The sequence below is a fragment of the Aythya fuligula genome, chromosome 1 (genome assembly GCF_009819795.1).
Source record: "Aythya fuligula isolate bAytFul2 chromosome 1, bAytFul2.pri, whole genome shotgun sequence".
NCBI classification, from domain to species: Eukaryota; Metazoa; Chordata; class Aves; order Anseriformes; family Anatidae; genus Aythya; species Aythya fuligula.
The window spans coordinates 37,024,043-37,040,497 of NC_045559.1; the positions used below are offsets into that span (position 1 = coordinate 37,024,043).

General features: G+C 40.3%; 1 protein-coding gene across 10 annotated transcripts in view; it reads right to left on the reverse strand.

Moving 5' to 3' along the window:
* The window catches only part of GRIP1 (glutamate receptor interacting protein 1), a 316,928-nt gene that overhangs the window by 211,800 nt on the left and 88,673 nt on the right, over positions 1-16,455 (reverse strand). For 5 of the 10 annotated variants that reach the window (XM_032188689.1, XM_032188761.1, XM_032188769.1 and 2 more), the window contains exon 1: positions 6,244-6,915. The exons of 2 other annotated variants lie outside the window; for them this stretch is intronic. In XM_032188689.1, coding sequence (XP_032044580.1) covers positions 6,244-6,376 — 133 coding nt within the window. In that variant the 5' untranslated portion in view covers positions 6,377-6,915. Of the gene's footprint in view, positions 1-6,243; positions 6,917-16,455 lie in introns of those variants that run through there. 3 more of the 10 variants (XM_032188728.1, XM_032188737.1, XM_032188776.1) reach the window with 2 other exon arrangements.

A 16,455-nucleotide genomic window follows, 5' to 3' on the forward strand; every position in this document is an offset into this window, starting at 1 on the left:
AGCAGAGGCTTGGGTGTCCCCCAACAGACCCTGCAACTGGCGGCTGCACAAGTGAAGAAAACAATTTAATTCTCTTTGAATTTATGTAAACAATACAAGGCAGCTAAAGCTACTATCCAAATAGCTTGAGTATACAAACACAAGCCCCATCCCAAGAGCTACAAACTCTTATAACTAATGCGAAACAGGAAATGAGTAAAATAAGATTTAATTTATGCATATTTCTTAAAGGCTTGGAAGACCTAAATTAATTCAAGGGATGCTCAAGAGCTGTTATCATTTTCCTTTTTATAACCCATTCTTATTAATCCCCTAACCATAAAGTGAGAATATTCTTCTCTACTTCTTGGGTTTTTCTAGGAAAGTTACATTCACTAATGACCGTGACAAACAAGATGGCAAATAGAAGTGGTCACCTCCAAAACACACGCAGAGTTCATCAGAAGCCAAATGACCCTTTGCGAGACTTTGGCTGTCATAAAATACACAAAACTGCGTTTGATGCAATGGCCACCTGTTTAAGAATGCAGAATTTAATATACATGAAAATTAAAAAGCAACAGAAACAGCAGGAGGGTGCAACACCTTTACCTGAAGAGTGCCTGTATTTTAACTAATTAAAAATTTTACAGTTGGCAGCTGCACAGATGATGTTTCAGCCTGCAAGTGGATGCAGAGAGAACAGTTCAATACCTTGCTACCTCTTTTGATTCATTCACAGGTCTCTGAACAGGACAGTTGGTACTGTCTGCCCTAGCAGTAAAGCTCAAATAGAGTCATCTTCTTCATCACTGCACATGGCTTGTGAACTGACAACAGGACCAGAGCAAAAGTCTCTGTGGATACAGGCATCCCTTCCCATCCCACCTAAACTGGTGGTGCTGGGGCTACTCAGGCCACAGGAAAAAAAGTGACATATGGAAAAGAGACAGAAATATTGATGAACTATGATCCATTAATACAAATCTCCAGGGTTCAACAATCATGAAACAGTCATTAAGTGCAAGGAAATAAGAAGCTTTAATAATTTTTAGTTATTTTTTTTAAGATTATTTTTGTTGTGGTTTCAAGGCATGCCATATACTCTGCTCACTCAGGTTATCAAGTTGTTGTTTTTTTTGTTGTATAGCCTGCAACAAATGGATTTATTACCTTTAGTCTTCTGAAAGCTGAGATTTTACTGTACTGCCATGACAAGATCTGGGATGGAAGGAGCAGCAGCCCAGAAGCACACCTGGGTACCACAAGACATCCAATTGTATGGCAGACCAGCAGCACACAGTTTGCGAGATGAAAAGCAGTTGTCATCCTGCATTCCTCACCCTTCAGATCAATTACCATCTATGCAACCTGAGATAGAAATATTCAGTGCCCTTGTCACCACACTACTCATAAAACCATCAACTCTTTTACAACCCCTATCAAATCTACGAGAGTAGAGCAAACAAGATCTATTTGTGCCACTTTACAAAATGGAGAAAATCGTGACAAGTATGAATGCTGCTGGCCATAGCATCAAGAAGCCAGAGGTGTATTGCTTCCCTTGCTGTTTTCTCTTCAGCATCAGGCCTCTTCTATCAGTATTCAACACAGTTTTAAAGCAACTTAGGTTATGAAATGCAAAGCTATTTGTTAGGAAGATTTTGGCAGCTGTGGGAGTTTCCACACCATAACACTGAGTCATGCTGGAGAATAATGCACAATCTGAGCAAGTGGTGCTTTTCTGCTGACATAATCACAACCAGGGTATCATGCATTCAACATCCATTTTAACTAATTGTTCTTGATTTCAGTCAACAAAGAGGACATCTTCAATTCTGAGTTATATGAAACTTTCAGTTTTCCTTTCTGCCTGATTTGCTAGGCTAGGAGTTGGGGGACACGAAGGAAGTCAAATACCTTACCCTCACTTTCCAGTGAAGACACAGGGACAGAGATGGACAAGTAATGGAAAGTGGAAAAATTATCACCCGCATTTTGGAGGCAAATTCAAAGAAGTCCTAAAAGTGAGGAATCAGATGGTTCTCACACAAGAAGTGTGGAAGAATTAATACAAGGCATCACAGCTCTAACAATAAATTTTAAAAGATTTTTTAAAAATCTATCACATCTGATAGCATATCAACTAGATAAAAGTAAGCTAAGTATTTACTGATTTGAGAAAACAGCTGTATTGGTCTAACCTTGGTATACTTCAAAACACACTCTGAAGAAAAAAAAATATAAAACCATTAATTGCAATAAAAGGTGTGAGAGAAAAAACACTACATGACCAAAGATACCCTACGGCAGACTACTTCATCTAATATATCAGTACTCTTGTCAAATGACATGGACAAGACCTTGACAAAGGTTAGAATAAAATTATTTGCTTAACTGTGGGTGACTACATGGAACATTTTAAGGGGCAGAGTTAAAAAAAAAAAAAAAAAAAAAAAAAAAAAAAGAACTTTTGGGTTAGTGGGAGTTTGCTAGTAATTTTTTACACATCGTTTTTTGGGATCATTCTTTAGTATCTTCATGGGACCAAGACAGAAAATAAAGCCTTTATGCCAACGGAATATGCTGCTGACATCATGCTGGGAAGAATAACAGAAAAGAAACAGGTAAAAACTGAATATCTTTCAGGAAGAAATGGATGACAGAAACCAGAAGCAACATAAATGAGGCAAAAATTCCCAGCACGTGCTCGAAGTAACGCACCCTGGAACCGCCCAAGCAGATTGTGTCAACCATACTTTATATCACCTGTGAGCCTCCAAAATCCATTTCCATTCCACTGGAACAAAACCAAAACCTTTCAAACATTTTGCAAAATAAAGACTTAACATTGCAATCAGCCTGGAGTGGGGAAGGAGGGCTTGTGTTTGTTTTGGTCGGAGGTGACCAGGCTGGCTCCAAAAACACCTTCCTGCTTAAGACCAGGCTGCATCTCGAGGGTGCTGGCACAGCATCCTGCCTTCAGTGAAAGGACATATGTCATCTTGGGAAATGGGCCAGGCAGCTCTGCCACACAACAGTCCTGCCATTTGCTATCAGTCCTGGAAATAGTCTAACTGGGGCCTGGTTCACCCAAAGCCTCATTAAAAGGAACAGGTTGAATGGTAGTGCCATAATGCCACACGAGATAAATGTAACACTTTTTAAAGAACTTTCTGTGGTAGCGCCAACTTGTCCGAGTAGCTTCGGCAGCAGTTTTTGGTGCCCATTATGTTCACTGTGCAAAGTCCCATCGAAAGGAGTATGACACCTGCACTACTAATGTCAATAAGTGTTTGTGTATCGAGATTATTATTTTAGTTATTCCAGCACTACATAGCACAATACGAGGCTCTCAGGAAAGAGAAGAGAGCTGATGTTGTGTGTCAAAGCAAGGCTATCCACTTAATGAATGAAAGAAATGACCAAGCGAAAAGACATTTGACTCAATAGCTGGGGTCTCTTCTACTTAGGGAGTTTTAGGTATTACTGCACCTTGCTTGCCTCCTCCCCAGTATTATTTTGATTTTGGTCCTTCCTGGCAAAGCTTCAGAGGATTAAAGAGAGTATACTTAACGAGAGGAGCTACAGTACCCAGGCACAATTGCGCTGAGGACAAACTAATGTCACCTTTTTCCTGTGATTCCCAGAGGCCTGTTCTATTTATAACTTTGTTTTGTTTCCGTTTGATCCTTTGGTTATTCTAATGTACTTTCTGCATTTTACATTAATCCAGTCTCCCTACAACACCCTAAGCAATACTACGCATGGGGGGATGAGAAGATAACAGGTCCATAAAGCAATTGGCTCAGACAATCTTCAAGTGCACTGGCTAATTGGATACACAGCTCATAAAAGACGACCCTTCAGGAGGGATGGATGACAATGCAGAGAGAGGAAAAAAATCTGAAAAAGCTCCTACTCTGTGCACTTGAATGAACAACAGGTCTTTGACTTCATTAGCTCTGATATCCTGAGAATCATACTGAGAAATACCACCCTATTCTCAAGCACACATCTTTCTAAGCATATGAGTACAGAAGGAAGGGCTAGTAAAAGCTCTGCAATTACTCTAAATTTGCACTGTAAACAGCATAACACCAGACCATAATTAAATTCCGAATGAAACATTTCATTGTCTCCATTACGTGAAATGTCTCCAATTTCAAGGGAGCATTATAGCAGCTCTGGCAGCCTCTTTGCCCATCTTGTGTGCTGGTTTCAGCAGCCACCACGCCTATCCGACCAAAACAGCGATGCACACAGCGCGGGGAAGGAGCGGACAAAAGGACCTCTGAGGAGCGATTGTGTTCGATGTGGTGCCTCTGTACGGGCTCCCAGCTCCCCGGTGGGTGATGAACAAACACATCGCCATGGCCCGAATCTCCTGTGACGTGCTCTGTGTAAGTAACTGGGAGAAGTTGCAAACTCCTTGTGAATCCAACTCTGCAGGACCAAGCACTGTGTGGACTATTCAATCTGGTTTTTATGAGCACTAATATAAACAACGCTCCAAAACCTGACACACATTCGTCCAGTCGAAAATACCTCTGACCTCCCCAGGCTGAGGGGTGTAATATCCTTTTTTTTCAAAGTAGAATAAAATGAAAAACCTATTAGACATCTGGCTCAATCTTAGTTCCTTACATTAAGTCAAGAGTAATGATTTATTAATCAACATTAAAGAAATCCTTACTACACGTGACAGGTTTTGGAGGGGTTTTACTTTCTGATTTAAAAGACCACCACCAACAACAATCAGCTAGGGAAATACTTTGACATCCTGCTTTGACACATTCCTTTGATTTGCATATTAAGGCAAAAAAAAAAAACCACTCACGTGCTTTCATTAACTTGTATCATTTTCATATTTTTCAGTGCTAAGCAGATTTAAAAATTTTCATTCTTATGTATTTTATGCCAATGTTACCTGTTATGACTGCAGTGGCCCCTGAAAATAGGTCTTTTCTTATAAGAACTCAGTCTTAACAACATAAAGATTATCAGCATAGTAAATTTTCTTAAAAATGGAAGGAAATAAAGAGTATAAGGAAGAAACCCTGTAAACAATCAATCACACTACATTAGTTTACTTTTAGAGATAGGCAAGCAAAGAAAACCAAGAGGAAAATCCCTTGCCTTCAGTATTTTCCACAGAACAGCAGAACTCTGTTGCTGTAAAGCAGTCACATTCATTATTTTGTCTCAAAGCAAACGTGAGGTTCTTATGATTTATTTCCACAAAATGGACATGAAACCAGATGACACAAAAAGGATGTGACAGCTACTCCTAGAGTACATTTAAAAAAAAAAGTACAGCAAACTTCAGCTGCTCAACAAAAGGCAGGGCTTCACTGCAAAACTCCCACATCACTGGCCAGAAGAGCAGAATCCGTTTAGAAAGATCATTTCTGTGCCTGGCTGGCTCTGCTGTCAACACCTTGCACCGGCGGAGCTGCACACTGGGCAGGGTCCCACACCCCCTGGTGTCCCCGCGGGCACTTTTGGGCATTCCCCTTCCTCTGGCTGTAGCAGATGGCAAGGTGTGAGCTCCAAAGCCTGGCAGGTGATGGCTCAGACCCGAACGGGCACGTTTTGGGAAGGGACTTGGCAGCAGGCAGTGTATTTTGGTTCACAGCGAGCTGCTGCAGCCACGTGACTGCAACCCCACAAAACCCACTCCCCAATGCCTCCTAAGTGAGCCTGGACCTGCCGCAACAAAGGAGCCCACTTGAGTTACTTTCTGCTGAAAAGCCTGGGTCACAGCACAGGCTCAGAGGGCTGACTCTCGCTCAGCAACCCGCATTAATCATCAACTTGAACCTACGATGAGTGATCGCTGCCTTTCTATTGCTTTAAAAATATCCACGGTACAAAGGCATCCTACAAGGGCGACCACCGGCGGATCAGTTTCCAAAACAAAAGTGTTTTAACAAAAGCTTTCCAGCAGTCAGCCTCAATTAACTGCACCTGAAATATTAAGCAGGTTTAGAGACCCTGCTTACTTTGGGAGCTGCTGTGCCACTTCAGCTGTTTTGCATTGTTCATCAGCAGTCACAGGCAGATAAATCTATAACAGGAAGCCAATGCCTTAATACTTGCACAAGGCTCAGATTCCACCAAATGGGGAATATTGTTTGGGCTTTTTGCATTTAGTTGTTCCCCCTCCCTTTTTTTTTTTTTTTTTTTTTTTTTTTTTTTTAAATCTTAACAACATAGCATTTATCACAGCTAAAGGAAAAAGAGGTTAGGCAAAGCACTTACTTCGAAAATGCTCTGAGGCATAATAATAGACATCCTCGTAACCCTCGTGGTAATCCTCCTCTGGCCGGTACTTTTTGCCTTTTCTTCTTCTCGACCTCCTTATCTGCTTGACGAAGCCCAAGAAGCGCTCCATCTCCTCAGCGGCGCCCACCAGCAGCCCCCTTCGCCCTCTGCCTCGCGGAGAGCTGCCCGAGCATGAATTAACAGCAAACACTCAAGGAAAGCTGCAACCTCCAACCATCTGCTCTGGTACCATTAAAAAACCCTTACCTCAGCTAGGACTAGAAAGCATATTGTTTTCCTTTTTTTTTACAATAAAAAAGGGGGTGGTGGGGGGAGGAGGGACACTTAATCAAAGCTACCGACTGGAATATTTCAGCATGAAAATAGGTGAAGGAGGGAAAAAATGAAGGGGAAGGAGAAAGTCAGGGTTCCGAGCAGTTTTTAAGCAGAACAAAGTTGGAAAGCTGTGCCTGGCAGCCAGAGGCAGCCCAGCACCGGCAGCTCGCTGCCCTCTGTCTCCATCATTTGAAGAGGGGCTGGGAGGCGGGGAGAGATGTTAGTCAATGGACTGAACCACATCTCCAGGCAAGGCAGGTTTTCATCCGCCAGTTAAATCCCTCCTCGTATTTCCACCCGCACGGGCTCGGGACCCCGTTTGATTTCATCTGTCCTATGACGGGAAAGAGGCCGGTCTGTTTCTGGCATCAGGCACATCGGGTGGATAAATAACGGAGTGGTTTAATCCATACACACAGCCCACTGCCGGCAAGCGTGTGCTCAACGTGTTAATTGGAGCAGCAGGGAGAAAGCTCGGCAGCTGTTAAAAAATGACACATATACCCACTGGGCATTAGGGTATTCTAATCACTGCTAGATCTAAACATTAAAATGCGCTTCGCAGACAGGTTTCTTATAGAGCTGGTCGGGCTTTATGGCAATAGGCAAACAAAGGGAGCCACATCATGAGCACACTGTGCTACACTCATTTAAAATCCTAGCAGAGTTTTAAAACTTTAAAATTAAGGTATGGCAAACTGTGCTTTGCACAGGAGGAGACCAGAAAAAAGCCTGATGAGGCACTCACTCTTTTTTCCTGCTGCACGTCCCAATTCCACAGCATTCCCTGAGATAAGGCAGGAATTTCATGCGTGCACCTGATATCATTTCCTTCCCACTCAAAAACAAAGGCAGAGCCTGCTCAAATCTCATCACTGTGCCCTCTACCATAGTTTGTCTTGTAAGCCAAGCAAAGTCTCCAGTCCAGCAGGACATCTCCTGGTCACCAGCACAAGCCTGGGATCCATCAGTCACCTCGGTCAATCCATCCTCACCTGCACCCGTGCTGGCAGGAGGTGCAACACAGCTCCTGTGAGCACGAGGGCATCAGACAGTCCTCCTGTGAAACCCATTTTACAGGATCATCACCTGGAAAATGAGCAGCATGCAGAGGTGGGATAAGTCTCTGGTGATGCAGACCCTTCAGTGAGAATCGTCACTTTGCAAAGAGCACAGCAGAACTATTTTTTTTTGAAGCTTTAAAAGAAGCGAAGCATAAGCCAGGACTGCAATTTATCATTGTTGCAATAGAAGTAGACAGAGATTGATCAGAATTTAGTTGGGATTTTCTGGTTTTGAAGCACGTGAAAGTTATCAGCAGAGGCAAGCTAGATCTGCTGTCTGGGGGTCCTAAAACAAACACACACTGAAGAAGCTGGAGCTCTTTTGGGTCTGTTCCAGGTTCCCGGGTATTTTAAAACAGTATAGTCAGGAAGACCCGTTTTAGCCAGAAAAAATAACAAAACAATGAAAGCACCTACCAAGCTCCCCGTGCGAGTATGCACTAATCCTCCCTGACCTCACCAGCCCCTGTTTTTCCCCTATGAAAATGCCACTGCTGTTGCCAGTTGATGAACACCCTGAGGTCCAGAATTATTTTTAGTATAACTTCTGCAAGGAAGCTACATTTTAGTACGTGCCTGTTTTTATCATACAGCTTTCAACTTTGGAAAAGTAAAGAACTTGCAGAAATATTACCAAAAATAATAAAAAAGTAATAAAACTTTTAATGTGGATCTTTAAGAGCAGATTACTGTATATTCTGAAGGTTTCAAGTCACGTGTCTTCTCTGCGCTCTGCCACCAACCAGCAAAAACATTAAATTAGTATCATGAAACATGAAAACCAAACAAAGACTTAGCCTACAGCAGAGACAGAAATCTCTCTTTGCAGAGATGGAAATGTTGTTTTGATGCTGTATTTGCTCCTGCAGAGTGCTCTCCCTGACAGCTGTGCAAAAAGTTATTTGTAGGTGTCAGAAACATTCATCTATAAGAGAAGTTTTGCAGACATCCCTGTTTCCTAAAGTTAAACTATAAATTCAATTCAAAGCGGTACAGCTACTTTTCACAAGGAAGAAGAAGGTAAAACTTTATTCCTTTTAAACCCCCCTGTAAATGAGAGCAGATAAACAAAATGATGCAAACACTTGGCTATCACCAAGTGCATCCACCTGTGCATGGTACCACGGTGGTTGAAAAACACGCTGCTGCACGAGCAGCTTCTGCAGGGGCTACAGGCTCCCCTGTCCTCATTATGTCCCAAGAGACTCCTTTCTTTCTGTCATAAGAAAACCACACAGACAGTCCCAAAGGCAGTAGCTGCCACCCCATTATATGTAGGCATGGTGTAGGGCACCAGCCAGCTCCTGGGCTGAGAACAGGGGCTCGCACCCTGAGGCTCTGCCCATCCACTGCCACTCTGCAGAGGTCAGGCTCCCTCTGCCATGCCCACGGGGCAGAAGCAGGTGTTGCCCACGGCTTCTAACCCATGAGCTGTATTACCAGCACATAATTTATATACCCGCTTCCTTTTGTCTGACTGCAACCAGCAGAAACAAACAATGCCAGCATTTTGCTTCTTAAACCTAGAACAGCATGAGCTTTTGATAGGATTTTCCCCTCCCTAAAACAGTTTGCTGTTTAGGGCAATTTAAAAAGAAAGATGTACCTTAACTGAATGCAATGGTATTGCAGATCAATACCAGTCAAAATATTGTTTTACTACCGAGATTACTGAAAACTTATGTTTCATAAGCATTACATACTGCCTCGACTGCTTTGTTAAGAACACTGGAGACATTCATTAGCTACTCCTCATGTCATACCTGTAAATATTTTATCATAGTCCTACTTTCAGATGTATAAGCAGAGAATTCAGTTTCACAAACACAGTTCACTGTAGTTATAAAAAAAAAAAAAAAAAAAAAAAAAAAAGCTAAGGAAAAGCTAAGGACTGCTCTCCCCATTGCTCAGGATTCACACAGTTCATTCCTTCATGGCCACCTTGCAACTTCATACTTGAAAATGAATAAAAGAACAGAAACATACCAGATGCATACAACAGTTCAGAAAGGCATCTTGATTTTGTGGGTGGAGTAGAGAAAGAAAATATTGGATTTAGAATTTTTTTAAATGCAAAACATCAGAGATGACAGTGAGTTTCATCCCTTAATGACAAAGAGAATAAGATAATGATGCCCAGAGAGCATAAGATTAGGTGTCAGCTGATATTCTGAAGCTCCCTCTGAACTAGAATTTGGGAATTTAATTTTCTGGTGGTACAACAGAAGTGCAATGTAAATATGTCTGAAGCTCTTTGGCTCATCTTTCTCAGTGAATACAGCTACTTCAGTAAAAGAAAGTGCCCTATTGGTACTTCCAAGGTGGCTTTATTAGAAGAAGCAAGGATTATCATGCTGTCTCAAGCATGATTTGCCTAATAAGCATTTTGCCAAGTGACACCATTTAGCTAATATTTACATTCACCATTCTCATAAGTAATTTGTTTAATTTGTATTACCAAGAAGCTCTGCCAAACTGGATCTGTCTCAGGTCACTGATTTACTGGAGAAGACTTTGCGGCAATAATAAAACAAATATACCATTAAGATACTGTCCCTTCCAAATACTTATGCTGAGGCATAAATGCTCTTGTAGCCATGGACAATGTCATCATTTAAGCACTGACTTTCCTTTGTGTCTACAGCATAGACTGAGTCTCTCATCTTGTAAAATATCCACATTTAACTTTTTACTTGCACACATACAGCTATCTAGTTATCTGGGTAAAATTTCACAGATGACACAACCATCGTCTACAGCACTTTTCCAACATTTGGGGAAAGCAATAGGAAGGAAAAATGTTTAGATATCCACGGATAAGCCACCAAGGTAGTAAATATTTAACAAGGATTTCCATTTGACTGGGCTTGCAAACATGGTGCTTTGAAACCAGAGCCTAAATATGAAGCTAGCCTCTCTAGAATTTAGTACCAGGAATACAAAACGGAACTGGCAGCAAATACTGACAGTATTAAGCAGGTATTTTACATCTCATTCATCATCATGTTTTGGTGTTTAAGAGAAACTATTTTAGGTGGAGGAACACTCCTGTCCCTGTCTCTACTTCTCTGGGCAGCCCCTGGGAGCTCTCTGCAGGGGGCATCCCTCTGGGATGCGACCGCCCACGAGAGCACACAGAGGTAGCTGGAGAAACCCACCTGCTTCAGGTTACTCTCTTGGAAAATACATGGAATTATACACAGCACAAAACACAAAAATTATGCTGGGTACAACCAGTTTTTGGAGGCTGGCTGAGTATAGAAAGTGATTCTTTTCCCTCCTCCCTCAAACTGCTAACCATAAAGATACCACAAACTTCAAAAGGGAGGAACAGACCTTTTCTTCTCTAGGTCTCTTTCAACTGAGAGATGTCTTTGATAATCTGCTGGAAACCAGCAAGAACAGACAAAGGAACTTCCCCAAACTACTCCCCTTATTCATCTTACTGTATCATCTTGCCTGACCTTCTAGTTTTTTCAAGAGCAGCTGTTTGTTTACATGTCATAATTGCTCATGTTAAGGCTGCAATTTTCCACTCAAAAATCTGCCCTAAATATCTTGGTGTAAAATGTGAGCTGCTCAAGTTGAAAATCATCAAATGCCTGTGGTTTACAATCTATTAAGCGCTGTAAGAGCATAAGGTTCACATCTGTACAAGCAGTGCCACGTACAAAAACTGTACAGTGGGCAAGGAGGAGTGAACGGCCTACCACAGCTGCGATCCTGTAGCACCTCCTGAAACCCCCGTATGAAACACGCTTCTGAGCACAAGTCTTGTGCCCCTCCTAAAGATGCTTGTGAAGACCACTGAAACCATGGGGGACACTAAGAATTAGCCTGTACATCTCTCATTTGACAACAGAAAAGAAGAATAGCTAGTAGTAGTTTCACTACTACAGTAGTAGTAGTCATAGTCGTAGTGGAACAAAGCTATGTGAGAACTGGATGGTGATACAATACTGCTAATCCACCACCCTTAGTTTAGAGACAGGATACTTTTTATCTGTTAATACTCTGTTTCCTCTGATTTTAATGCATTACACTCAGTTTCACAAGCCATTCACACACTCTCAGTTATTAATTGCTCACATACAGTCACAGACCATTGTTTCTTACTGCTCCTCCTTTCTCCAATGTAAGACTTAAGAGCTGGAGATCAGCTTTTCTGTCATCAATTCGTAAATTAACTGGCAAATCTTCCTGTACTTTTTTTTTTTCTTTACATGAACACACAAATTTTCATTAGACTCGCACCTGCCAACAATACTTGGAGGAGTTCTTTATTGTATTGTATTTCATTGTATTGTATCACCCGTATATTACATTAACATCCCCCAATGGCTTGTATTTTTGCAAGCATTCTCTCACACAGAAGTGTGCACATAAAACCATGAACGCCAGTGCAGTGAACAAGGATAAAGTAGAACACAAAGAGTAGAAGCAGCTACATTCATTTAGAGGGAGTTGGGGGGCTGCTTGTGGGTCTAATAGAAGAAGGCTGTCCCTTGAATATCGACAATGTTGAGAAATCTTTGTAGCACTGTTTTAAAAGGGTCACTTGTCAAGTTGAATTTCATGCAGAATGTATGCTTCGGGGAAAAGAAGCTTTTCTTTTTTTTCTTCAATTCAGCTGAAACAGTTTGCATACATTCTATTTTTCTTCCTTTCTGTCCAGCTTATTTAGCTTGAAATGAGTGACTAATTAGAATACACAAATATGCAGAAACAAATGTTAATTTGACCACTATGAAAGAAATGCCTAGGTAAAATTAAGTACAAAAAAGAAGTTTGAGTTTGCTTAACATCCTGTGACACCAATAGTCATTCTACAAGAAAAGCTAACAGAGTACTACTCTAACTATATTTAAAACCCCTTAAGGGCTTGTGCAGTAGACTGATATTTTAAAATACTAAAACTAGAACATAATTCTCTGAGAAAGTCTGAATTAAAGGTGTTTTCATCTTTCTAAAGAAACGTAGCAAATGGCTAGAGGGAACACTACCAAGGTTTTGCATACTGTGCTTCTGTCTGCTTTTTGTATAATGCAACCAACTCAAACCACCTATGAAAAACATATGGAAAAAAGCATCCTCCTCACTGAGTAAAAACTGTATCTTCCTAATTTTCCAGTCTTATGAAACCGCATATTGCAATGCTAACCATAATTAAAATCTATGTAGAATACTGGAAAGGAAAAAAAAAAAATTAATTAAATCACAGCTCACTAAAACAAAAATACCCGGCAGATATGTGAAATGAAGTTCTCACGTTAAAACATGAAAATATTTTCTTAAGGTGCATACCTGCAGAACATAGAAGGTATAGGGTACCACACCAAATAGGATGGAAGTAGGTGGGATTCAGAGGTTCAGCTGACAGTGGAAGACCCAAACCTGGATGCATGAGAATTACAGTAGGCTGAAAAAGAATCCATCCCAGGACATTTCTTTCCATGTGAAACTTTATGCAAGAAACTTTTTATTATGTAACATTAAATATGTTTAATTTCTTTCACCTTAGGAGATAAGCAAAAATGGTTGTGAAAGATCCTCCTGCGCATCCTCCTGTAGATGCATCCTATCCTACTGAGACTCTTCCCCATAGCCCTGGGCCAGTCTCATTGCGCAGTGAGTGGAAGCACACATTCACACCCACACGATGTATTCCCACAGATTATCCCACCCTACTTCCAAGGATGTAGAGAGATTTCATCTTAAAACACAAAGGACCAGCATGATATGTAACATTAAAATGAAATAACCTTTGATATAAATCCTCCTCTTTAACCAACTTCTGTCTGGTATCAGTTTTTCATATCAGAGATAACGTACAAAATTTAGATCTATGAACTATTTGGTGCAGAGGAATGCCCATGCTCCTCCAGAACACCATGATGGGTGTTCTACTTCTTTTCTTACTCATATTTAATAGCGGTAATCATTTGGTAGCAATGAAAACCTTGTTATGCATCACTATTGAAATCATCTACCAGTAATAAATTGTGCATTTCTTCGATCAAAGAATGAGTTATTGCAAAAAGATTTTTTATTTTTTTTTCCGTTTGTGTAGTAAATTGAAGGAGTGGTTCAAATGATGAGCAACTGGAGAGAAATCTGACAGGGAAGACTGCAACTAGGAAACTAGAGCAATGAAAAAGCCCCTCTGGGGGAAAAAAAAAAAAAAAAAAAAGGCACCCAGAAGATGATTTGTATCCTGAGCCCCCTGTGTTTTATCAGGGTCAAGATACAGTGGATAAATAGAAAGATTTTACTGCAGGTGATAACAAGAATAAAATTCTGTTCAACTGCCAAAGAACAAACAAGCAAACAACAACAACAACAAAAAAAACAGCCACAGGCAAATTTTCCATTATGATCATGTGAATTTATGACTAAAGAATATGTAAATATATATGCAAATTAAGCCATCCATCTGGAGTCCCCTGCCCTAGAGGCACAGGCCAACATAACATGAAGGCAATGAAGAATCCAGTTGTTCAGAAGGATTAACCCTTCTCCTTCTCTCTAAACACCCTCTTCACACAATCTTTCTCTTTTTGAATCCTGAGCTTTAAATAATTCCTATCATCCTTGCACAATCTGAAACTGCAAAACCTATCGAGTGTAAAGAACAAAGACTAGCAGAGCAACTTGAAAGGCAAAAGGACAACTTCACATGTAACCTCACATTAATGAGACCCAAGTATTACATGTCCACAGAGCTGAAGTATCACACTTTCCATCCACAAGTCTCCTGTACAATAGCAAGGCCCATTGAGCATTAGTGTGGTACTTCATCTCCCTCATGCCAAACAGCAGTTTGGAAAATGAGAACTACTGACACCTCTTTATGGATGAGCTTTGATTTCCCTTATGTCCTGATTCCAAGGGCACAGAGCAGGTTCTACAGTTCAGATTGTAATTTGTTTCCTACTGTAAATCCACCTTCATCCACTCAAGGAAAAAAACAAACAAACAAACAAAAACAGAAAATCTTTATACTGTTGTTAAATGGCTAAAAAAAAATACAAAGCAATTATACAAGCTCCAAAACTGTCTGTTCAGTCCTCCTCCATGAGGTTGATATTCCTGGTTTTGAACATTAAGAGGCAAACCACAGGAAAAAAAAAATGCATTACATCTTGAGCTTGAGTGGGTGAAACTCGCCCACTTCTGCCATGAGTTTTGCCATTTCTGCTGAAAATTCACTCGTACATTAATAACTTTGCCATACAAAATTCTGGGGGCAAATATAAAGTGGTGCCTAGTTCAGCACTCACAGGGCAATGATACGGGATATAACATACTTCTGGTTTTGTTTGCAAAGTGCTATGAGATATTGACCTTAACACACATTTTAGAAGGGATAGAGTAATTGAGGTTTCTTCTTCTTGAAAGCTGATCGTTCCCCAAACAAGAGAGTACTTGAAAATTTATGTCCCGTGGCACTTAACAGTGAAGAAACAAACAAACAACAAGTGAAAACAACCAACACACAGAACTTTTTAAACTTCTTTTTGATGCTGCTTTGTACTTCAGGATTTATTTAATTCCTCTCTTGTAGCCCTCCTCTTCATTGGTAAATACAAACACTTAACACAATTTTCTCAAGAAGTCATCCCTAAAAAACACTTTATTCCCCTGTGTAAAACATTTTCATCCTCACTCTCTCTTCCCTGTTCTCTTCTACCAGATCTTTGTCTTCACGTCTTATTTCTTTCATGGTCAACAAACTATCATTTCAGCAATCTGCTACTGATACTACTGAAGTTTTAATTCCTTGGGATGTATTTGGACATCTGAATCAAAACTGTGCATATCAATAAGCATATAGTGTTCCTTTTGCTTAATTATGAAAGACACAGGAGGTGAACACACTGCTCAAAAAGCAAGTCCCATATTTCTAACAGAGTGGCAGAGTTCATAATTTCACCTCAATATACAACAGACCAAGCTACTCCAAGATTTCAGTCATCACCAACACTAACCAAAAGATGAAAAAAAAGGGAAATTTTATACCATAACAATCAATGTACAAAACCAATGCAGCTGTCTTCACTATCCTGAAGGTTTGTCATTTATTGCAGACATTGCAGCTGAGAAGCATTTTCACTATTTTAGATAGTATATATCTATCTAGATAGATAGATACTGATATATATATATACACTATATACTGATATATACTGATATATCAATATATATCTATATAACAGTATATATCTATAGACAGCATTTCTAAAAGATGAAAATTCAGACTGGATGTGGATTTTACAGGATGACTTGTTAAATATTTCTATTTTGTTTACTCAACCATTAAAGTTTTGCTCAGAACTACTGAAGCAACTGTGTAGCAATGCTCATAAATTCTTCCTAGTTTTACACCATCTTGTACGGAGATTAACACAAGTAACACATGATACAGACTGACATTTAGGATTCTTTAATAAACTCTTTTGGAATTTGCAATTCTATTTTCTCCTTTAAAAAACAAACAAACAAAAAAAACCTTAGGTCTCAGTTTAACCCCTTCAAAGAGGTTAAGGGGTTCTTTTAGGTATTTACCATCTACTGTCCTACTCTCTAGTCCTGGAATTGGTTTGCCTGAAAATTATTTCATGCACAACCAGGAAGGGGACCTGGAATCTCCAAGTGCAGATCACTGCCTTTTTGTACTTCTACAGTTTAGGATCTCAATCTACAAATCTTCAAAGAGCTCAAATTTACACACTGTCCACTGAGTTGAATAGTGAATATCATGATTATTAACAGTTGCTCCAGTAAGATGCTCACATCTGTGCAGTATTGT